This window comes from Danio rerio, chromosome 5 (genome assembly GCF_052040795.2).
Source record: "Danio rerio strain M-AB ecotype USA chromosome 5, GRCz13ab, whole genome shotgun sequence".
In the NCBI taxonomy this organism is placed as follows: domain Eukaryota; kingdom Metazoa; phylum Chordata; class Actinopteri; order Cypriniformes; family Danionidae; genus Danio; species Danio rerio.
Window position 1 is genome coordinate 43,165,155 of NC_141025.1, and position 25,084 is coordinate 43,190,238.

At 34.7% G+C, this 25,084-nt stretch overlaps 2 protein-coding genes and 1 long non-coding RNA gene across 10 annotated transcripts in view; 1 reads left to right on the plus strand and 2 right to left on the minus strand.

Moving 5' to 3' along the window:
- Nucleotides 1-25,084, minus strand: part of epg5 (ectopic P-granules autophagy protein 5 homolog (C. elegans)) — a 1,176,376-nt gene that overhangs the window by 912,990 nt on the left and 238,302 nt on the right. The gene's annotated exons all lie outside the window — the stretch shown is intronic.
- LOC141385579 (uncharacterized) overlaps nucleotides 1-25,084 on the minus strand; it is a 75,627-nt gene that overhangs the window by 12,328 nt on the left and 38,215 nt on the right. The gene's annotated exons all lie outside the window — the stretch shown is intronic.
- Nucleotides 954-24,981, plus strand: p2rx5 (purinergic receptor P2X, ligand-gated ion channel, 5). Of its 3 annotated transcripts, none has more exon segments than NM_194413.3 (13): nucleotides 954-1,121; nucleotides 1,826-1,976; nucleotides 4,008-4,079; nucleotides 4,275-4,350; nucleotides 4,506-4,590; nucleotides 4,679-4,759; nucleotides 11,594-11,735; nucleotides 15,148-15,287; nucleotides 17,999-18,092; nucleotides 18,186-18,251; nucleotides 18,347-18,432; nucleotides 23,071-23,618; nucleotides 23,650-24,249. In NM_194413.3, coding segments are annotated over 12 exon segments (1,446 nt in total). In that variant the 5' UTR covers nucleotides 954-987; the 3' UTR covers nucleotides 23,390-23,618; nucleotides 23,650-24,249.

The following is a 25,084-nucleotide window of genomic DNA, read 5'->3' on the forward strand; positions in this document are numbered from 1 at the left end:
ATGAATTCTGTTGTTTTTAGTAAACTAAGGTTTTAACAGGTTTGCACAAGTGCTTATGCAATTAGTTTATTTACTTAATTGCTAATTTTGCAGTTACTGTAAAGTGAAGAACAAATTGGGAAATGGTCATTAACCAATGGAAAACTGTTATATAGCATTATTGAGGTTTTCAAACCATCATGTTAAAGATTGTTGTTGACTCGTTTCAGTTTCTAATGAAAAATCTTATCAAAATTATCTTTTCGTTGAACGTGTTGCTTTACATTCATTCTGTGCTTTCTTGCAAATGTAGGTCTCCTCAGCTATTTTCATAAAATAAATTCTAAAAATAAATGCGTATCCGGAAAGGTCACGAGAAACGTGCAACCACTGAACATATGGTAAAACACTTTGCAGTAGGCTTATATATATATATATATATATATATATATATATATATATATATATATATATATATATATATATATACATATATTTACACTTTTTGAGCTATTATACTTTATTATTCTAATGTTAATTCATTAAGTATTTATTCATATTCCGTATAGGCTACATAAGCCTATTATTGTTTAATACTAATTTATATAATTTAAAATGCCAACATGTGTATTATTCCTTATGAAAACAAAGGTCTATTATTTATTATTAATTCATATAATTTGAAATACAGATATATCATTAGTTTAGATTGACAAAGTCATGAAGCTAGATTAACCTGCTGTAAAAACATTGTTTAAAAATGGCTCTCCTGTTTCTACCGCGTAATTTCTCCCTGTAAATTTGCTTCGGGCGCGTATAAGCCCTTATTTAAGCTACTGCTCGCAAAAGATCAATGATAAGAATATTGACAAAATAAAGAAAGAGTTCCGGAACAAAAGCAGAAAGCGGAGAAATTAAATGGTTTTGCAGACAGGGGAAGACCAAGCTGCAGCACCACCGGCGCAGAGTAGTTGACAGCTGCTTCCAGGCTGTCATTGACACAGGAGCATGGCTCAGACCTGGGGTAACTTTTTCTTCTCTCTACTCGATTACAAGACTGAGAAATTTGTCATCGCTAAAAACAAAAAGGTCGGAGTTCTGTTTAGACTCTTTCAGCTGACGGTGATCGGATATCTGATCGGGTAGGTGCCTTGTGCTTCTCTGAATCTAGACGTTAAGGTGAACGAAAGGTATCTGTCGGGGGTTTTAAAAGCTGAAATCTTTAAAAGTGAAGTCACAAATGTGCACTGAATGTAGACTATTGCGTTCAAAAGGGTCGCAGAATATGAATTTCAACAAACCGAATGTAAACCGACAGTGAACTGTTTATTAACTGACAGCACCGAGCCTGTCATGTTATTTATATCAAGGGAAAGACTAAAACCATTGCGGTGTCCCTGCAAGTTTGACCTGCTCGTTCTTGTTAAGTTTTGCATATTGGGAAAAAGATGTTCTTATTTAGACTATTAATTGCTAGTAGATGCAGATAAGCAGAGTTAGGTGAAATGTTTTTTTGCTTCAGCTTATTTTTTTTTCCACATGGTGTTTTGAGTTTATATACACGACGTTCCGTAAAAGGTGCTGAAATGACCTGAATGACGTGCTGTGGCCAAATGCTACACACGAAAGCACCAGCCTGCATTCATAAATAGGTACCCTCCAATTTGCTTAATTCTTTACAATATACAACCTTAGTTCCTGTGAGCGTGTTGCTATGTTATAACGTTCCTCATGGCCATGTATGTCACACAGAATACTGTCTCTTGCACCCTCAATAAGCATGATTTATTAAGCATGATTACGTTTTTCATCTCTCTTTTTACTGTATTCTGTTGACATCTTAAAGGTGGGTTTTCATTTGGAAGAAAGGATACCAGGAGACTGAGGAAGCCATCCAAAGTTCTGTGATCACCAAACTTAAGGGTGTGGATCTCACCAACAGCTCTCAGTTTGGTTTGCAGCTATGGGGCGCAGAGGACTATGTAATTCCTCCACAAGTAAATACATCCCTCTGTATTCTCTAAGAAATGTATTTGAAAAAAGGCTTGAGCTAGTTTAAGGACATACAGACATGCACATCTTTTGCTGAACACTGATCTGTTTGTCATATCATGGGGAGCGTGAGGCACATGTAACGTGGGGCAAAATGTAACCTCAAGTTTTAAGGTATTTGCTCAAGATTAACCATTGAAAGCTTGAAAAGGTTTTCCCCACAGTGTTGGCAGATGTCTTTTTTTGCCTATTATTGAAAACGTTTGGTGAAATTTGAATGAGAAACACAGAAGAAACCATTTTTTCAACATACAAGTATTTTTTTATACTCTGTGAAAGTATGTTAATAAAGTCTTATATTGTTGAAAATAAAACATGGACCCATTTTGAAAGATGTAAAACACACAGTGACCGCTAGACAGTTTTGAGGGAAACACGACACAGCAGGATTAGTTGTAACAGGGTGTTACTAAACACTGTTGGACACCAATTAAACTAACAAAATCATTGTTGAATTTTGATAACTTTTTATACAATTTTTTTTTTAATGGAAAATATTTTAATAGAAAAAATAAATTGTAATAATGTAATAATGCAAATAAATGCACTGTATAAAAATGAAAAAGTCCAGTTGTGTAGACTAGCAAGTAAACATGCTGTGCAATGTAGAAAGAGAGTTAAGTACAGGGAAAATATAGTGTTTAAAGTAAACTGAATTTAAATTAATGGTGTGAAATCTGTCTTTATAAGCATGTGTTTCATCTAACCCTCTGTCAGTTACAACTTGCCCCGCAGGTCGGGTAAATAGTAACATTTTTACTCCTGGCAATTTTGGCAATACTGCATAGGTCCAGTGATCATACTTTCAGTGCTCATATGTAGGAGAGGCTAAAAAGTATGATTTGTCTAACCCCATTACTTTGTTCATTATTTGGCCACAACCAAAAAGTGTTACTCTGTTTTCTGCTCTTCCCTACTATCTATTTCCATGTATTTATGTTTACATTATTAATGATTGTTTAAAAGAACAGCTGAATGTCTTAACTATATTTATGCTTCTGAATAGCTGTTAAATAGATATTCAAATATGTTTTTAAAATCTTTAATGTTTGGAGTTTCAACCATTTAGAAAAATAACAATCAGTCACACGCCCTTTCCTTTAAGCACACTTACAGTTGAAGTCAGAATTAATTAGACCCCCAGAATTATTAGCCCCTCTGTTCATTTTTTCCCCCAATTTCTGTTTAAAAGAGTGCAGATTTTTCAACCATTTCTAAACATAATAGTTTTAATAACTCATTTCTAATAACTGATTTATTTTATCTTTGCCATGATGACAGTAAATAATATTTGACTAGATGTTTTTGAAGACACTTCTATACAACTTAAAGTGACATTTAAAGGCTTAACTAGGTTAATTAGGTTAACTAGGCAGGTTAGGGTAATAGGGAAGTTATTGTATATCAATGGTTTGTTCTGTAGACTATCAGAAAAAATCTAGCTTAAAGGGGCTAATAATATTGACCTAAATATGTATTTGAAAAAAATTAAAACTGCTTTTATTTTAGCCGAAATAAAACATGTAAGACTTTCTCTAGAAGAAAAAATATTATCAGACATACTGTGAAAATGTCCTTGCTCTGTTAAACATCATTTGGGAAATAATCGAAAAAATAAAATTAAATTAAAGGTGGAGCTAATAATTCTGACTTCAACTGTATGAATTTTCGCAAAACTGTGTTTTATAGGAACATTTTGAGTCATTCTTTGTTCATCATATTCATTATTTGCATTGAAGCTTTGACCACAAAAGATGCTGGTATGAGCTGGATTGAATATACCACAGGATGTTCTCTGTTAGACTCATTTTTATAAGAGCTTATCAAATAAACATAGAAGATACAACAATTTACAAGAGCCTTACGTTGATATGTTGGTTATGTGAAGAAATGTTAAAGTTAGTGTCATATTAGACATAAAGTATCTGGATTTATAACTTAAGTGTGAAAATGTCTTTCATATATGTCCTTAACAGGGGGACAGAGTCTTCTTTGTAGTGACAAACTACCTAGTGACACCAAACCAAAGATTAGGTTACTGTCCTGAGGTAAGAGTCAGGTAGTTGTTTTTAATTTCATTTGATTGTATTTATATCCTACACAAATTATGCACTCAACACATTAATAGGAAAGATAAGCTAGTCTTTTTATTAAAAGGTTTTATTAATTTATAAAATTGATTAATTTTGATGTCTGTGAATTTTAAAATCTTATATATGTTTGTATGTTTATACTTATTTCAGAGTCCTAAAGTGCCAGACGGTTTTTGTACAAATGACAACGAATGTGTGGAAGGGGAATCTGTCTTAGCAGGACACGGTAAGCATGAAAAGATTTTGTTTCTACATCCATCAAGTTTAAGAAAGTGTAAGTGTTTTTCATAAAAAAAGGCCACATTGGTTTATTCTACTGCCCACTGGTATGTTTCAAATTCCTAGCCTTAAAGGGACTTCAGTGCACTGTTGTTTGTTCAGGAGTGAAGACAGGCCGCTGTCTGAATGACACAGGGACATGTGAGATTAATGCCTGGTGCCCTGTTGAGCATGGCCACGCACCAGTGTAAGAAAACTCTTATGTGCTTTCAGTGATCTGTGTTTATGCTTGCATGAAACATGTTGTACCTGTAACGTGTCTAATGTTACAACAGGGAGCCTATGCTGGCAAAGGCTGAAAACTTCACAGTCTATGTAAAGAACTTCATCAAGTTTCCAAAGTTCGGCTTCTTCAAGTAAGTCAGTCCTTGGGGCAACTCGTCTATGTGTATATTTTAGTATAAGACCCTACAGAATAAATGCTCTATCACTAAATAATACAGCTTTGGTGAAAATTCATTCAAAGATTCATTCATTTTCAGCTTAGTCCCTTTATTAATCCCGGGTCCCCACAGCGGAATGAACCACCAACTTATCCAGCACATTTTTTACGCAGCTGATGCCCTTCCAGCCGCAACCCATCTCTGGGAAACATCCACACATACACACATACACATACACTACAGACAATTTAGCTTACCCAATTCACCTGTACCACATCTTTGGACTGTGGGGGAAACCAGAGCACCCGGAGGAAACCCACGAGGACGCAGGGAGAACATGCAAACTCCACACAGAAACACCAACTGAGCAGTGGTTCGAACCAGCGACCCAGCGACCTTTTTGCTGTGAGGCGACAGCACTACCTACTGCGCCACTGCTTCGCCCTTGGTGAAAATTACTTAGAGAAATTGGTTCTGCATTGATTTTTAAAAGGGTGGTACAGTGGTTAGCACTGTCGCCTTACAGCTGGAAGGTTGCTGGTTCGAGTCCTGGCTGGACCAGTTTGCATTTCTGTGTGGAATTTGCATGTTCTGGGTGCTCTGGTTTCCCCCACAGTTCAAAGACATGCACTATTGGTGAATTGAATGTACTAAATTGCCCGTATTGAATGAGTGTGTACAGGTGTTTCCCAGTACTGGGTTGCGACTGTAAACATTTGTTGCATTAAACATATGCTGGAATAGTTGGCGGTTCATTCCGCTGTGGCAACATCTGACATAGAGACTAAGCGGAAGGAAAATGAATGAAATGAATGATTTTCTAAAAGCAGTGCTGTTTGCTTTTGAATCAGATCTGAGCTTTGGTTTTAACTTATTTTTTCATTTAACAATGTTTTTAGTTGTAATATTCTAGATAAGTGCATAATGTCCAATTAATTAACACAACTGATGTTTTATTATTGTTTTTATCTTTGGTTTGATGCATCCCTTCATGCTGTTTTTCTGAGGAGTTACATATATGTTATTAATTATAGGATTTCTGAGGATTATTGGTTTACATCACTAATATTTGAACAAGTTTATCCCAAATAAGGTCTCCAAATGATTGGTGGGATACAGACGCATCAGCTGCAGTGAGCAGCCAGCGAACTTCGAGTTAAACACGTTCAATTTCACTTTCTCTGTGGTGTCATATATTTACTTTTATACTCTTATGGACCTCTTCTTTTGCACATTGGGCACAATACACAGGCTCGTCCCACACTCGGAGTAGCTGTCACAGGATTGGTACCTCATAATGGAACTATTTGTATTACCCCATTTGATACCTCAAACAGCAGTATTTAAAAAAAAATACAAAGCGTACCTTTTAAAATGTTTAGGTAGGCCTTCTAATATGTATCTTTGAGTTACTATGTGAACCTTAGCGACAAATGTGTACCTTTTGAAAACCACCCCATGACAGCTATTCTGAGAGGATGTGATTAACATGCCAAGTGTGCCCAATGTGTAAAAGAAGAGGTCTAAGATTATATTCATATATGGTGCTGCAGAGAAAGTGAAAGTGAACTCATTAAGTAAAGTTTCACAAACTAATTTCGAGAGGAGCACGTGATATGACTGATCATGGCTGGTCTCCAATCCGTAATCATTCATTCATTCATTCATTTTCAGCTTAGTCCCTTTATTAATCCGGGGTCACCACAGCGGAATTAACCGCCAACTAATCCAGCACATTTTTACACAGCGAATGCCCTTCCAGCTGCAACCCATCTCTGGGAAACATCCACACACACTCATTCACACTCACATACGGACAATTTAGCCTACCCAATTCACCTGTACCGCATGTCTTTGGACTGTGGGGGAAACCGGAGAACCCGGAGGAAACCCACACGAACGCAGGGAGAACATGCAAACTCCACACAAATATGCCAACTGAGCCAAGGTTCGAACCAGCGACCTTCTTGCTGTGAGGCGACAGCACTACCTACTGTGCCACTGCATTGCCGCATTCGTAATCATTAGTAAACTAATTGGATTAATCCAAACTCATTAAAATAGCTTGTCTAGAATTACTCCCTTATCTTCATTTTGCGAAGAATCCCCTCATCCACCCCATCTCCCTCCTTTCCTCCATTACCAGGGGGAGCTCTCAAGAACTACCTAATCTCATACCCCCTTACATGCTCATCAACCCGGCAGGGGCCCTGGGCTCAATTATCACCGAGCTTAGGGTTCTCTCCCAGGACAGCATGCCAAACCTGCTAATATTATCAAGCAATATCTAAATGCAAACTCTTGAAAACTCAGCTCACTGGCCTCTGACTAAACTGAAGCATCGATAACCCACCAGTTTGTTTAAGGGCCATTTGAAGACTTTATTTGTGCCCAACCTGCTTAAAATGTCAAAGATATAAAGCAGCAGTCAATAATTAATTTACATAAATCAATCATTGAATTCCTCTTGTAATTCTACTGCATTAGGAAGTACACAAGCACAGTTTGAAAGAGGTCTCTGATGGAAAAGACTATAACCATTTGAGCACTTTATTTGTAATAAACATTCTTAAAATGTCTATCATAAGAAAATATCCATAACATTATTTATAGTTATGAAAGAATGCATTACTCTGCAGAAAGAGTGAAAAAATGGGAACATTTAGGGACAGTTTAACCATTTTAAGATTGAACCTTAATGGTTTTTAGATCATGCACATCTGTGAATGTCACTAACCTGCAATAGTATTTTAAAGCTTTTCAAAAAGATCTTCTGGAGTAAAGTACTTTGCATCTTATTTCCTTTGCAAAACACCATCAGAGTTTAAGGTGGAGCAACAATAACATGCATACAAATCTCATTGCCACCAGGATACTGCTGCTAATGCCCTTTTTCATAAAAACTGTAGATCATATCTGGCAATTGTATCTTGTTCATTGAAAAGACTGCCTGAATAACTGGAAAGAACGATGTAGCTTTAGTCTTAACTCATCGGTAGGGCCAGACTGAATCTGCTGACGTTTTTTGCTATTTCTGCGCAGAATTTTGGTAAAAATCTGCGGATTTCTGCGAAATTATTTTGGGAGTATCCAGCGGAGTATCATAACTAAAACCTTAATATATTAAATAAAAAGTAATAAATTATTGAATAAAAACTGAATGAATTCAGATGTACACATTTACTCAAGTAAATAAACAGAATTAATAATGGGCTAAAAATCTGCAGAAATCTGCGGAATTTTGCGGAAAATTTGCGAAAAATCTGCGAAATTCTGCGCGCGCAGATTCCGTGTGGGCCTACTCATAGGCTACATTCACACTGCGAGGCTTCTGCTCAAATCAGATTTATTTCTCAAATCTGATCTTTATTGCATAGCTGTTCACACAGTTGTTTCAAATATGGCCAATATCAAATTTCCTGAGTGAAAAAAGTACAGCTATAGACAGACATAAAACGTCTGATTATGTACAAAAAGTGCATACTGATATGAAGCACATTATCAGTTTATGTTTAATTATTGCCAATTTCAAAGATAGAATAACGTTTGTCAATTCAAACCATTATAAAAATTATAAGAATTCCTGCAAAACCGTTCACACGGTGGCCACATTGTAAGACATTAGGCTACATTCACACTGCAGGCAAATGTGTCCAAAGTCAGTATTTTTTGCTCACATGTAACTCAGATCTGATTCTATCATGATAATGTGAACAGCCCAAACCGATTTGTGCCACTTTCATATGTGCTATTAAGTCTGATACTGATCTGATGTTTTGCAATGTGACTGCAGTGTAAACGGTTATGCTTTATCCGCTGCGTAAAGCATATGCTGAATAAGTTGGCGGTTCATTCTGCTGTGGCGACCCCAGATTAATAAAGGGACTAAGCCGAAAAGAAAATGAATGAATGAATGAATTTTCAAATGTGCTGGAAGCCAGAGTGACTTTTTTATTGCCAGAAACATTAAACAAGCAAAATATTCCAAAAAATGATAATCTAAATGCAATCATTTGCCGGCCCTCAAGTGATTTGAACTTTTCTAAAATTATTTTTTTTGTTAAACACAAATAAATTCATTTTAAAGAAACTGGTATCCATTCACTTCCATGTTTGGAAAAACAAATACTATTCATATCAATGGTTAAGGGTATCTAAAATGTTTACATTTTTAACAGAAGAAAGAAACTGACTGAAGGTTGAGTAAATTATGACAGAATTATCAGTTTTATTGAATAACTCTTTAAGTGAGTGAGGGCGGCACATGACTATTTGCACAGCATATATCACTTGCATTCATTTGTTTAGGTGTTATATATTTATAACAGTTATATATTTATATATATATATATATATATATATATATATATATATATATATATATATATATATATATATATATATATATATATATATATTTATTTATTTATATATTTATAACAGTTATATATATATAGTTATATATTTATTTATAACAAATATTGTTAATCGGGAAAGCTACTCATATAACCCTTAGTTATATGTTTTTGTCTTATATTCAGTTTTTTTCTGAATCTGTAAACTGTAAGTTGCTGCAGATTTTATTTGATGTACTTTCATCTGAAACAGAATATCGAGTTGGGAGTTTTGTTTTTGTGCTCCTGCTTTCATTTTTAATTTGAAGCATACTAATAATGCTTAGAGAGACTATGCATATTTTTGCCATTGCTGTCAAACTAAAAAAGCAAAATTTTTTTTTTAAACATTAGAAAATTTGATTTTATTAGATTTGAAGGATTTGTTATGGAATGAGAGGGACAAATATATATATATTGAGATAGATATTGATAGTAGGGCTGCACAATATATTGTTTAGCATCGATATGGCAGTGTGATCATTCACAATAGTCACATCGCACGACCCTCAATATCAAGTTCAGCTTCAGTTTATTCATCCCTCAAGAAATTTGAGTGAAATTATTGTTGACTAGGAACCATATTGTTAAGTGTTTGTAAAGTTTAATCTTAATAGAGTGCTTGTTTGCTTTGTTTTTAAGGCCTTTAATTTTTTTACAAGAAATTTTAATAAAGAAAATCCATTGCATTTCACATGCAATGCAGTGAAGACTATGCACTTTCATTTGCTGAAAATTGATTATTCAACTTATACTTAAATACAGTTAGATACACCAAAAAATTTAAATAAATGTATGCATATTATTTGGGCTATGAAGTCATCCTTATCAATATCCAATTATGTGTTCTTTACAAATTGAGCTATTCAAGTCATCTGGTGAAATGATTGCATTCGTATTGCAATAAATATCACAGAAATACAAAATATCGCTAAGTAGTATTTTTTCAATATCGTGCCACTATAGCTGATACCTTATTTGACTATTTTTTATTTCCTTTATTTAGCCAAGAGATCACATTGAGGCAGTAGTGTTTCTTCTTCCAGTTACACCTGATCAAGATGGCAGGCCGCACATAAAGTTTCACATAAAATCACTAAAGCAATACCACAAAATTACAAAATCACCATTTTTAAAAATATCAGATCATTAAAAACATGTTCAAGTATCCTTTAAGATGCTGTACAGAAGATGTTTAAAAGTACTCAGAGTCGGAAGTGTTAGGTTTGAGCTGATTTTGCATTCCAAGCCCTGGGAGCATAGGGAAATAGCACATTTGCCAAGTTCTGACAATACCCTTGGGGCTGTTAAACGAATACAGGAACCAGATCTAGTGTGTTGGTTATTTATGTGAAATGTTAACAAATTAGAAAGATATGATGGTAATTTAACTAAGAGAGCATTTAAAATAAACAAGATGCAATTTTCTTCTTTGATAAAAAGATATCCAGTCTAAGGAATCATACAAAATACAGTGATGCGTCCGTGAGTCTGCGCCTGTGACGAAGCGTATTGCTGCATGATAAACACAATCTAGTTTTCTGAGTAGCGGCTGAATGCATATAAAGATAACAATATTTAACGATTGAATTATATGCGTGATTGGTCTGTGCTTTTATCTCTCAAGAATGCAATTGTGACTTGTTGTGACTTATGTTATGGATAATATATAAAAAAAGCACAATACTTTTAAATTAGCACATTGCCCAGTCCAAACTGAGCACTACGATGCTGTCTTGTTTTTTCTTTTTAATTCAATTTACAATTCAGTTCAGTTGATTTTTACTTCTATAGCACTTTTACTATGTAGATTGTGTCAAAGCAGCTTACATAGAAGTTATAATACATTGAAACTTTGTCAGAGTTTAGTTCAGTTCAGTGTGGTTTAAATTTCACTGCTGAAAGTTCAAACACTGAAGAGCAAATTCGTCCACGCACAGCTCCACAAGACCCAAAGCAAGCCAGTGGAGAGGAACAAACTTCACCAATTAATGAAAGTGAAGGTAAAAAAACTTGAGAGAAACCAGGCTCATATGGGCATGACCATTTCTCCTCTGGAGAGAGGAGATATATATTAAGAGATATAGAGTAATTCCCCATTGACCCATTTAAACCTGATGCTATATAAAACATTTGAAAGAGTAGACCTGCTTGCAGACTGTAAAGTGTTATGTTTGGATACTGATGGCACAGCACAAGCTGCTCTAAATATCTGACGCTTACTCATCTCTATTTATACCGACACACAACATGCGCTGCGTACACTGAGACTTACAGCACGGTGACAGTTGTTCCTCTATACATGATCTTATGATGCTTCATGATCTCCACAATGTCATCACATAGTATATCGACAAATTCTATGAGCTCCTACACATAATCCTTCTGCCACTTTTCTTTCTCCCCCTTGAAGATCAAATGTCCTGCCTATCACCAACAGCACATATCTGAAGACATGCCGATACGACAAGGACCATCATCCCTACTGTCCCATCTTTCTTGTGGGAGATGTAATTAACTGGACTGGATACACTTTCCAGGATTTGGCAACAAGGGCAAGTTGATAAAATTACATGACAAGTTAAAACAGACAAGTTTTCACCATGGTAAACACACTGGCAGATGATGTTCAAGAAGTAGCTGTGTATTAACAAACGTAAAAATACATTTAAAGTGTGCCTTTTTGTAAATTTGATCATAATGTTGATCCAGGCACCTTCAAATATTTAGACAAGTTAGCCACATTTAAATATCAGTTACAAATGGGATATCTCTCTCTCTTTCTCTCTCAAGTTTAAAGTTCAAGTTTCTTTATTGGCATGGCCTTTAGTACAGTATTGCCAAAGCATTTTTAATATTGTCACCTTAGAATTATAAGGTTCTATCTGACATTTTTGTCAAAATTGAGTTATTGACAAATTCTTATTAATTGACAACTTATTTACATTTTGTGATGTTTTTTTGTTTTATAAGTTGTTTACATTTTAAGACTTTTTATAAAAAAAGAAAACAAATGTTCCACATATACTTTTTGCTATGGAATGCAAAAACTTTGAAGCTCAATATCTCAAAATCATTCAGGACGCAGATAGAACCTTATAATTCCAAGGTGACGATATGTATAAGATATGTAATATATTAACATCATTAAAATAAAAAAATATAGAGTTAATAAGCAATAAATGACAAAGAAAACGAAAAAAAAAACAATACATTTGATAATTATAACAATTACAATAATAAGAATTATAATAATAATATTAATAATAATAATAATAATAATAATAAAAGAAAGTTTGAATTATTTAAATAAGACACATACATTAACTGTTTCTTATGGTGTGTAGGGCAGGGGTCACCAACATGGTGATAAAAATAGCTCACCATTGCACCACATACCAGTACGCTGAATCTAGTATTTTTTGAAGCTATTCTTTTTAAATCACACCTGCATTGGTGTAAAATTTGTTAATGACATTAAGTTTTATATATATTTATTTAAGTTTTATATATATATATATATATAAACTAAAACTATTTCAGACAAATAAAGTGTTGCATATTGATATTTCTGTTTCTTACCTTGTTAAATCATTGTTGAGAACTATTGTGAGAAATCATTAACATGATCAGTGTCTTCACATAGATGAATATCATCAATCATTAATAATAACAACATATAATTAAAAGTAAATTGAGAAAAATTGTTATTTAAGAAGTATGTATCAAACTGGTAGCCCTTCACAATAATTGGTACCCAAGAAGTAGCTCTCAGTTTCAAAAGGGTTGGTGACCCCTGGTGTAGGGTGTATGCATATTTTGCAGCTAGTTTAGACATCAGTTCTCCGAGTACATGGTAAAGTTTTTCTGAGTCATTCATTCCTTCATTTTCATTTTGGCTTAGTCTCTTTACCAATCCGGGGTCGCCACAACGCAATAAACCGCCAATTTATCCAGCATATGTTTTGCGCAGCGGATGCCCTTCCAGTCACAACCCATCACCTGTACCACATGTCTTTGGACTGTGAGGGAAACAGGAGCACCTGGAGGAAACCCATGCAAACACAGAAAGAACAAGTAAACTCCACACAGAAAGGTATCCGCTGCGTAAAACATATGCTGGATAAGATAGCGGTTCAATCCGATGTGGCGACCCCGGATTAATAAAGGGACTAAGCCGAAAAGAAAATGAATGAATGAATGTTTTATCAATATGTTTGTGAACGTTTTGTTTGGGGACGGGTTGATGCAGCCAGATGCAGCCAGAACTGAACAGCTCATTTCTAGTCTCCACATTAGGCGGGTATAAACCCAGTTCAGCCTTACAGGCAATGTTAGAGGTGTTTCTGTGGATATGTAATATGTTTTTAGCAAATTCCTATTCTCTCTCTCTCTCTCTCTCTCTCTCTCTCTCTCTCTCTCTCTCTCTCTCTCTCTCTAGCGCTCTCTCACACCTAAAGGCTTCGGATAAAAAACTCTGCTGATAATCAGTTCAAGCATTGGCTGAATTGTTGTTGTTAATGCTGTTTGTTGTTGTTGATTAAAGGACATTTTTTCCAAATTTTAAGACCTGCCAAAGATCAGATACTTTTTAATGTTTTGATATAGAAATTTTGTGTATATATCACAAAATTATTTATGTATTTTTATATCAGAACATAAATTGGAAGAATAATGGGAAGAATCAGTTAGAATTGCTTGAAAAATATAAACCTTTGTATGGCAAAGTCAACTGACACTAATAATTTCACTATTTATTTATACATTAAACATAACCATATTTTAAACTTGATATATTAACTAGATTGATGAATTCTACAAGTGCAATTGCATATCACAGTGCCTCGTGTATTGACTTGGGTGATTTTAACCCTTCTGTCGTGTTCACATCTCACCTCTTACTCCAGTGTTCCCTGTCAAAATTGACCCGTCTGTTTTAACTGCTCTTATATTAGCACAAAAAAAAACATTTTTAACCACCAAATTTTTATTTAACATTCTTTAGCTGTGAACAATGTCTCAAAGTGGTGTTTAACATGGGTTTATAGAATTAGACATAACATAACTGCAGTGAAAATACAAATTGGCACTGAAAATGTATTACAAAATGAACAATAGATCATCAAAATAGAAATCAAAATACTTTGTTTCAATAGACAGCTCACTAAAATAACTATCTCAGAGTCTGAAATTTGAATCCATCTGAATGATTTATCAACCAGCCAAGCACAAACAAAGCGATATCTTTTCCTGTGTACTTAGTGCTTGAATTTTCATTCAGTCCTTCAATTAGACTATATTTGTGTAATAAGATAGAAAAATAGTGAATGAGGGTATAGACGGTAAATATGGAAACAGAACTAGCAATAGTTATACTTTGGTCATTTTTGAGCGAGATGCTAATGGTCTAATCCAGAGGTGCCCAAACTTGGTCCTGGAGGGCCGGTGTCTTACATATTTTAGTTCCAACCCCAATTAAACACACCTGAAACAGGGTGCCACATCTCCTTGTAAAACCTTACATTTTCATGCAAAACGTAAAATAGTTACGTTTCCTCATGAGATCAGGCTAGAAGATCGGCACATAAGCACAGAAAAGAGATGTGTACCTGCACAAGACATTGTTCAGTCTGAAATGTGTGAGTGTGTGTGTGAGCGAGTGAGTTGGAGTGGTGTGTATGGGGATGTTTTCTGTCTGATGGATGAATATAGTCTACCATTCATTTCCTAAGGCGGTCACTTGGAACACCACATGTGTAACAAGGTTAATTAAAATACTCCTACTTTAATGAAAGGGCTGATCATCACTTTTATATCTTCAAGTGCACAGTGTGTAGAATATCATAAGGCCTTGAGACAATCAGATGTAAAGCACAATATTTATGAGTTGTAAATCGGTCAGATTTGACCCGAACACAACTGGAAGGTTAATAAGATATTGCATGTTTCCTTCTTTTATACTCACAGGGTGGTTCGATTGGAATTGGAATTGAGTGGAATTGTGATTTGGATAAAGATGAATCTCACTGTAACCCTGAATACAGTTTCACACGCTTAGATTCCTCTGAAAACTCACAGCACTCGGTCACCTCAGGCTACAACTTCAGGTACTGCTCTAATTGATTGATTTTAGCGTATATAACATTGTTTTGCAATTGATTTCACTGCTTTAATAACATTTCAACTTTTCAGCAAAATTCCATTGACTTAAATCAGAACACAAAATGATTGACTAATTTTTAATCACTTTATTTGTGTGGTATTACTCAGCAGGCACAAGACATCAACATGACGTTGTACACATTTTGATTGGAAATGAAAATCATGTTGACATCAGAAACCAAAGTCAGGCCAACGTCAATGTCCAACATCAGACAGACATTGCATTTTAGTTACATTCCAAACCAACCTAACAACAACAAATCATCCTAAAATGTCTTATGATGTTACAGTTTGACGTTATTTGGACTATACCAATATGATGTTCATCAGATGTTGGATTTTGGTTGGCATACCTGATCAATAAATGTTAGTTTTTGTCGTCAGTATTGTCGACATTGGTTTAAGATGTTGATTCTGTGTTGGATTTTGGTCTCTTTCCAACACAACCTAAAATCAACAACATATCAACGTCATTTCGCGTCATTATTGGACGTCAAAATAACATTGTCCTTAGATGCTGGTGACCTAAATCTAACTTAATAATAATGTCTAATGATGTTGTGTGTCTGCTTGGTTCAGTTAAATCACTTGCCTTTTCTTTTAAAGCAATTACTTTTGACAGGGCAAGCATACTTTGCTTTGTTGCATGCCCCATTGGTCGGTAATATACATATGCTAACACTGGCCAGTGCATTTCAATCCCTCAGCACAAGGCAACAGCCAGGAGAGAGAGAGCAGCAGATCTAACCTGCCAATGAGTGCATATAGCTGATGAATATTGTGAAAGTTATGTAAAAAAAACAAACAAATACATATGTAAATTTCTAGATGACTTACCAAGAAAATCCTATCTTTTCGTCTTGGTCGGCATCTCTTTGAAGCAGAATGCATAACCTAGTATACACATGTGTCATTGTCAAAAAAGATCTTTCATGCCTACTTGATTGGTAATCGGGGACTATGGGGGAAAGATTCATACTTTAGGAAAGTTTACCAGAGAACATCAGCAGGACTGATATTATTTTTGACTGAATTTTTAAAATTATTTTTGGTGAAATTGATTTTGTAAGGTCCAAGCAGTTAGTAAAACGACAGTGTCTACTGATGGAGGAAGGTTCACTGCGTGTTTGGTCTTTTCAGTGCACAATGGTGAATTTCTTTAAATTTAACTCATTTCTGACTCTAAATTTAGTGAGTTTTTATTTTTTTTAAATATTAATATGTTTATCCTCCTTTTATCTGACTCAAATCATAAAACATTGGCAAGCTGCTTGTAATATTTAATCTAGATAAATTGTTTTATTTAATCTTGTTGACATATATTACACTCGTTCATTCGGACTCCTATATTATCCTGAGTCTTGTATCGGCAGAGTATACAATTTCTTAAACACAAGCATGTCAGTCTTGGTCACTAAACAGAGAAGATTAACCACAATTATAAAAAGGCAGAACCCTACTTACTCAGTCTAGAATATTTGTTGTGTGGTCCCCATAGACACGCTATTAAATTGAAAAATAAAAGCTATTTAATCTATCATCATTACTACAGAATCAAGCAGACCAATTTACTTAAACTATTAGTAACATTAATCACCATATTATTTAAACAGTATTAAAAGTTTAGAGATAAAGGTTAACCCACATTTAGATTGGAGTCAATATTCTGTAGATCTAAATAGAAACTCATTATTAGCCTTTTACAATCTAAGTATCCTTGAATAAATGCCAATGTGTCAGTTGGAGCTATAAGAGCATTGTATAGCGAGCCACACTGCTCCGTCTATCATGTTTTTTCAAATCTTTCATACTTTAACCTATAGCCTTGAGAGAAACAGCGTCATAAAAAGGTGTTAATCATAATAATATAATATATAAGGTGTTTGTCATTATTCTGTTGTCGGGGGTGTTTAAATTTTGCTTTCGAATTCCATGCGTGTTCAAGAAACCACAGTAGAGGTTTTTCTTCAATGTCAAAAAACTATTTATTGGATACAAATGAATAATTCGATTTACAGAATTCTGTTATCCTCAATGCACTGCAGAAGTTGCATTAAGGAGGTGTGCAACAACTTTCATTTCCTGACTTCAACTTATATAGGCAGCTGATATTAACAGGTGAAGTTTAGTGAAATTCGTCACTTGTCAATCATTGTCCAGTCCTCAGTTGGCTGCACCCAAATCCTCTTTTTCTATGAACTCTCTAACAATAAAGCATAACACTTTCTGTGTTCAGTTTTAACACCTTTCTTCTGAAGGGAAGTTTCTGCAGAGCTGAGTTCAATTTAGGACCAACATTTATCTACTTCTGCAAAAATGCTAATTAGTATGCACAGCATCCCACACACAACAGCAGAAGTTCTGTTAATATATGACCCTTACATGACCAATACCAATAATTGTTTGATGAAAAGAAAAAGAGACTAAACTTATAAAAAATACATTCCTTTTTCCCAAGAGGGGTCAAAAGCTGAATGGAATGGAGTTTATTACTTTATGTATTAAAGATCAGCATAGTTTTTTTTTTATTTACACCCCACCAACCCTATTCTGACTGCCCCCTGCACCCACTGTCCTCTTTAATGAAATCTGAAATATGGTCACCACAGTTTTGGTTGATAGTTTCTTCTGGCTTACGTGTTTCTCTCATTTCTAGATTTGCTCGATACTACAATGATGCAGCAGGACAGACCTATCGGAATCTATTCAAAGTGTATGGCATTCGCTTTGATATACTAGTAAATGGAAAGGTAAGGGATAATACATTTTGTTCAAACTATTCTAGATTCCTGTCATTAAGGTCATGGTGAAATATAACAAATAAGCCTTTTCTCTTTTTCTAGGCTGGGAGATTCAGTATTATTCCTACTGTGATCAATATTGGCTCTGGACTTGCATTAATGGGCGCTGTGAGTTTAGAAGCTAGTTATAGTGTCACTAGTTGTCTCACAAATGTTATTTTGATATAAATAATTTACCTTTCATGATTGGCCTTTTTTGACAGGGGGTTTTTGCCTGTGACATGATTCTCCTCTACATGATGAGCAAGAGCTCCTTTTACCGAGAGACTAAATTTGAGGCAATCAAAAAGTAAGTTTGCTTACAGGTTTTATATGATGTATTGTGTCTAGTACTCACCCTCAAAACATTCAGTGGAACATTAAAGAAGATGTTTAGTGGACTCTGAGGTCCTTGATTAAAAAAATGCAAGTGATCAGCTACCACTTAACACTAGCAAAAAACGTATACATGCAAATTATTACCTGTCTGTCTCCTGATGATTCATTGAGGTCTACATTAGTACCTTTAATACACAGCCTCTGCTTATGGTCTTTAGCACATTCACAGCAGTGTGAACCACAAGCTTTCCGTCATATATTTATATGATGGAAAGCTTGTGGTTCACACTGCTGTGAATGTGCTAAAGACCATAAGCAGAGGTTTTGTAAGATAATAATGTGATTAGATAATATATATATACAGTTGAAGTCAGAATTATTAGCCCCCCTGAATCATTAGCCCCCCTGAATTATTCACCCCCCTGTTTATTTTTCCACAATTTCTGTTTAATGGAGAGCAGATTTTTTTCAACACATTTATAAACATAATAGTTTTAGTAACTCATTTCTAATAACTGATTTATTTTTATCTTTGCCATGATGACAGTAAATAATATTTGACTAGATATTTTTCAAGACACTTCTGTACAGCTTAAAGTGACATTTAAAGGCTTAACTAGGTTAATTAGGTTAACTAGGCAGGTTAAGGTAATTAGGCAAGTTATTGTATAACGATGGTTTGTTCTGTAGACTATTGAAAAAATATAGCTTAAAGGGGCTAATAATTTTGATCTTAAAATGGTTTTAAAAAATTAATAACTGCTTTTAATCTAGCCAAAATAAAACAAATAAGACTTTCCCCAGAAGAAAAATATTATCAGACATACTGTGAAAATTTCCTTGCCCTGTTAAAAATCATTTGGGAAAAAAAGAACACAAAATTCAAAGGGGCTAAAAATTCTGTCTTCAACTGTATAATCAAAACTGCACTAGTATCTAATTTAATCTTTTAATTCTGCTTGTACTTATTTTTTAGAAACTGTTTCATTCTTGTATTTTATTTAGTATTATTTTTATACATATATATTTCTTTATATTTTATACCAGTTTTTGTTTATTTATTTTATTTTATTGTAAAGCACTTTTTACCAACTCGGGTTGTGTAAAGTGTCCTCTATAAATAAAGTTTGCCTTGCCTAAGTACTACACTGCCAAGAATTTTTTCGTTTCTAGTCAAAATATCTTGTAAAACATTGTTTTGTTTCCAGAAATAGTCAAATTTAAGTGAGTTTTTATTTAAACTAAATAATCTGCCAACAGATTAAGTAAAATAATCTTATTTTAAATCTAGATTATTTAAAAAATGAAATGTTACAGAGATTGGAGAGATGTTCTATTAGCCTTTGTCTTGAAATAGTCTTTGAAAATTGTCTTTGTCTTGAAAATTGTCTTCAAATTTACCATCAGCAGTTTTTTTAATATCGAAACCTATTTGATGAGAACTTTCAAATGACATTTACTAAGATACACGACTGTGAGTTGTATGATGTTTCTGACATATTAAAATACCTTTCTTTTTTATTCATCAGCAAATCACTAACATAACCTAGTAACAAAGCACTCTTTATTTATCCAAGCAAACATATTTATTAACATACCTATTTAATTCTTACTAAAGCTACTTGAGTAATTAGTACATGATTCACATTTACTTTGTTTGAGAATCACAACATAAATGTTTAAAATTTAAATTTACTCTTCCTTCACTTGCTCCAAACATGTTTGAATTTCTATTTTCCGCTAAACAACAACAACAACAAAAAAGTATATTCTGAAGTACCTGGAACCCTCTAACTTCCATAGTATCTGTTTTTCTTACCATGTAAGTCAGTGGTTACAGATTTTCCAGCTTTTTTCAAAAAAAGAAACTCATGAAAGTTTGGATTCAATTAAGGAAGACTGTTTTATTTTTGGGTGAAGTGTCAGTTAAAACTGAATGGCTATATTTATATTATTTGAATATTACGAATTGACAAATGATGATACAGAATGACAGAGTATTTTAAGAATTTGCGTTTGCACAGAAGCCTTATAATAACATGTGCAAAAGATATAACAAGAGTCAGGACACGATGATGAAATCCAAGAGGAAGAGAAACATCATCTTGCGAGATTGTGCTGATGCTCATGAACAAGAAGGCACAAGCATATTTTTGCAGGGACTAGTGCCACCTCGTGCCACACTTCTAGAACTGCCTGTCTACTGTTTCTTATATGTTGCTGGTTCATTAATAATCAACAACATATTATTAGCATACAGAGCAGAAATGAGAATTTTAAAAGTAGCAGTACCTGTTTAGCTCAAGATATCTTCATTATAAAAGTAACTAAAAAAGAACTGCTAGGTCAAATTTGCCTTAACAAGTAACATTTGATTAAACAGTAGTCCCTACTGGAATAAGCACTTGCAATATCAAATGAACAAAGTACTAGGATCTAAAGGATCTAGGATCTAATTAATGGAAAAAGCATCTATCTCTATCCTTAAATTCAGGGTTTCTGCTGGGTCCTAAAAAGTCTTAATTCTCAAAATCCAAATTTTAGGCATTAAAAAGTCTTAAATTTACTGAAATGTTGTGTTTTAGGTCTTAAATCTTTTTTAAACAAGTCTTAATTTTCCTTTGTTCATAAATTGCTACACAATCTGGCCAAAACCCATACAATCCTCAACAATCCATCTAAAAAAAACTTTAAACTTTTTATGTAAAAAGGAAATTATTAACTCTAGTTATCATAATGTGTTAAATATTTTGCTTAAAATAACATTTCTTTAAATGGTCTCCATGGAGATTGACTTTGTTACAGTTTTTAAAACCTTTAAAAAATTTGTTTATTTTATTTATTTTTTTAAAGAAAGTTTATGTTGGGAAAAAAAAGTGTATGGATACAAGCTTGTTTTTATTCATTCATACATTTTCTTGTCGGCTTAGTCCCTTTATATATCCGGGGTCGCCACAGCAGAATGAACCGCCAACTTATCCAGCAAGTTTTTACGCAGCGGATGCCCTTCCAGCTGCAACCCATCTCTGGGAAACATCCACACACACATTCACACACACACTCATACACTACGGACAATTTAGTCTACCCAATTCACCTGTACCACATGTCTTTGGGCTGTGGGGGAAACCGGAGCACCCGAAGGAAACCCACGCAAAGGCAGGGAGAACATGCAAACTCCACACAGAAACGCCAACTGAGCCGAGGTTCGAACCAGCGAGCTTCTTAGCTTGTTTTTACACAATATTTAAAATATTTTGAATCTAAAATATGTATATATTAAATTATTAATGTAGTATTGTATTATTACATGTATTAAATTATAATAAAACATTTTTGATAGGGCAAATAAAAATCCTTTCCATCTGGGCCATTTGAAAAATTCCTTAGGCTTTAAGGCTTTATGAGTCTAAAATGTCAGTCATAATGGTCTTAAAAATGTCTTTAAAAGTCTTAAATTTAACTCCTGCAGAAACCCTGTTAAATTAGACACTTGTAGTGAAATGTTAAAAGGGCTTGCCCGTAAGACACTGAAAAGGTGTAAAGTCAGAGAATAAGTGAATGTAATGTTATAAAGGCATCTTCCCTCTCTTTTGTTAACAAAAAAGCACAATCATATCTCAGACAGATTAATTTTGGTTTACAAGACCTCAATGAGCTATCAGAAGCCATGGTTATTCATTTTGTTTTACCTATACCCTAACCGGCCATTTTATTAGGTCCACCTTACTAGTATCGGGTTGGACCCGATAGCATCACAAGGATGCTGTAGATTTGTCAGCTGCACATCTATGATGCGAATTTCCGGTTCCACCACATCCCAAAGGAGCTCTTTTGGATTGAGATCTGGTGACTGTGGAGGACAATTGATTACAGTGAACTCACTTTCATGTTTAAGAGTCCAGTCTGAAATGATTCACTTTATGACATGGTGCGTTGTCCTGCTGGAAGTAGCCATACACTGTAGTCATAAAGGGATAGACATGGTCAGCAACAATTCACAGGTAGGCTGTGTGGTGTAGACACAATGCCTAATTGGTATTGAGCCCAAAGTGTGCCAAGAAAATATCCCCCACACCGGTACACAACCACCACTTGCCTGAACCCGTTGATACAAGGCAGGATGGACCCATTCTTTCATGTTGTTAACGCCAAATTCTGAGCGCAAACTGTAGAGATGGTTGTGTGTGAAAATCCCAGTAGATCAGAAGTTTCTGAAATACTCAGACCAACCTGTCTGGCACCAACAACCATGCCACTTTCAAAGTCACTTAAATCATCTTTCTTCCCCATTCTGATGCTCGGTTTGAACTGCAGGAGATCGTCTTGACCATGTCTACATGCCTAAAGGCATTGAGTTGCTGCCATGTGATTGGCTGATTAGAAATTTGTGTTAATGATCAGCTTGATCTAATAAAGTGGCCAGTGTTTGTATATTTTGGTTTATTTTTTAACTATTGTAGTGTCAGGTAGCCATTGACTTGCATGTAGTATGAGAAAATTGAACTTTTTACAGTTATTTCATGTGTATTATTGGCAGAACTATACCTTTGAACTTGAAATGTATGTGGGCTATTATGTACATGGCTTCCATTATTTGCATTTGCAGAAAGCAATCAGAGAGAGAGAGCAGAGAGCAGAGAGAGAGAAAGCATGCCCGGCACCATCGTCATCATCATCATCATCATCGGCAAGATGGACGACACCGGAGAGAAGAGAAGCCGACGGCAGAGATGCAGCCCTTGACGTCAATATTGACTCAGGCCAATAACAACCCAGAGACACAGACGCAGCCCAGCGCAGCCTCAGCTCTCAAACCCCACAGTCCAGAGAGAAAGCCACAGGCAACGGTGTCATTCAGGACTCACACTACTGAAAAACACACCGTTTCCCCTGTTTCCACCTTGAGAGCAGCACGCCACCAGTAGAGCACTCATCATGCTCAACGCTGTTGGATTTACTATGGATGAATGAAGGGAGTTATTATAGCAGGTCTATCTTCAATCCTACCAATGAGGAATAATGCCAGTATTGTTTGTTCTCATTTACAGGTTTTGTTACAAAGAGATGTTCAATTGTTTAATGTAAATCTGGCCAGACACCTAAAAAGCTCAAACCCAGGTTTAATAAATGTTAAAATACTTGAAGAACAATGCCTGGGCAACTGTGTTGTTTTCAACACTTAAGTTTAAATGTTTGGCTCTGCTTTAACTAAATTAAGAGTTGTATTTTATTCATTAAACTGTGGTGACAATAAAGACATTTAGGCATGGGCCGATATTAGATTCTGACAGTATGATAACCTTGGATAAAATGATCACAATATCAGGGTATTGTGATTACTGCTCTAAAATATATTCTTTTTAAATGTCTGAGTAAAAAACAAAAACTTTTTTCGCCCTTTGAACACAATAGATTTTATTCTAAGAAACATTTAAAATATTTTGGAGCAGTAAACATGTCAGGCTAAACAATTCAAATGAATCATTGACTTCTGCTGTCTTTATAAGTTTCAAAAACACAGATTCTTTACAGTTTAAAACAGCATCTTCAGAGATTTTTCTGCTGGAGATACTGTTGTCCTGAAAACCTTGTTAACCAGTTTTCCAAACTGCTGTATTCCTTGAAAACAGTTATCGTCTCATGCCTAAAGACATTTATAATGTTATGGAGTATTTCTATTTAAAAAAAGTTTTCCACAAAAAGTACATGGCTAACTTTTAACCCATAAATGCAACTGTGGCAAAACTTTCTTTCCCGAATTGTATAAAATCTGACCGATTTCAAATATTTGTACTGCAGTGTGAATTTTATTCATTCATTTTCTTTTCGGCTTTATTAAGTCCCTTTATTAATCAGGGGTCACCACAGCGGAATGAACCACCAACTCATCCAGTTTTACACAGCGGATGCCCTTCCAGCTGCAACCCAACACTTGGAAACACCCATACACTATGGCCAATTTAACTTATTTGTATGTGTTTGGACTGTGGGGCAGACAGGAGCGAACATGGGGAGAACATGCAAACTACAAAGAAATGCCATCTGACCCAGCCTAGCCTCAAACCAGTTACCTACTTGCTGTGAGGCGATTGTGCTACCTGTGATGCCCCATATGAATTTCTAAAATAAATAAATAAAATAAACAATTAAAAAATTAATTCAAAACTGAAATTTCTGTCATCGTTCACTCAACCTTCACTTGTTGCAATTAAGTCTGTTTCTTTTGTTGAACACAAAAGAAGATATTTTGAAAAATGTTGGAAACTGGGGTCCGTTATTCGTACGTGGATTATTCAATTAGCTGGATTTGGTTATTGATGATTTGGCACAATCCAGTATTGTTTCCTTCTTCAAAACTGATCCGAGAGTTATTGTAATAGCCGCAGTTCTGGTAGTTTAAACCTGCTAGAGAGGAGGCTCATTTCAAGCAAAGGTAATGCTGAAAGTACAGATTGCTGCTATTTTCTTACAGTGGTAACCTATAGATAATATACACTGGGGAAAAAGTTAAATAGTTAAAAAAAAAAAAAAAGTGTATATATACACATTTATCATTTCTAATAATATGTAATATTAAAGTATATTTATGTTTATATGCATATAGGTTTTAATATGTATAT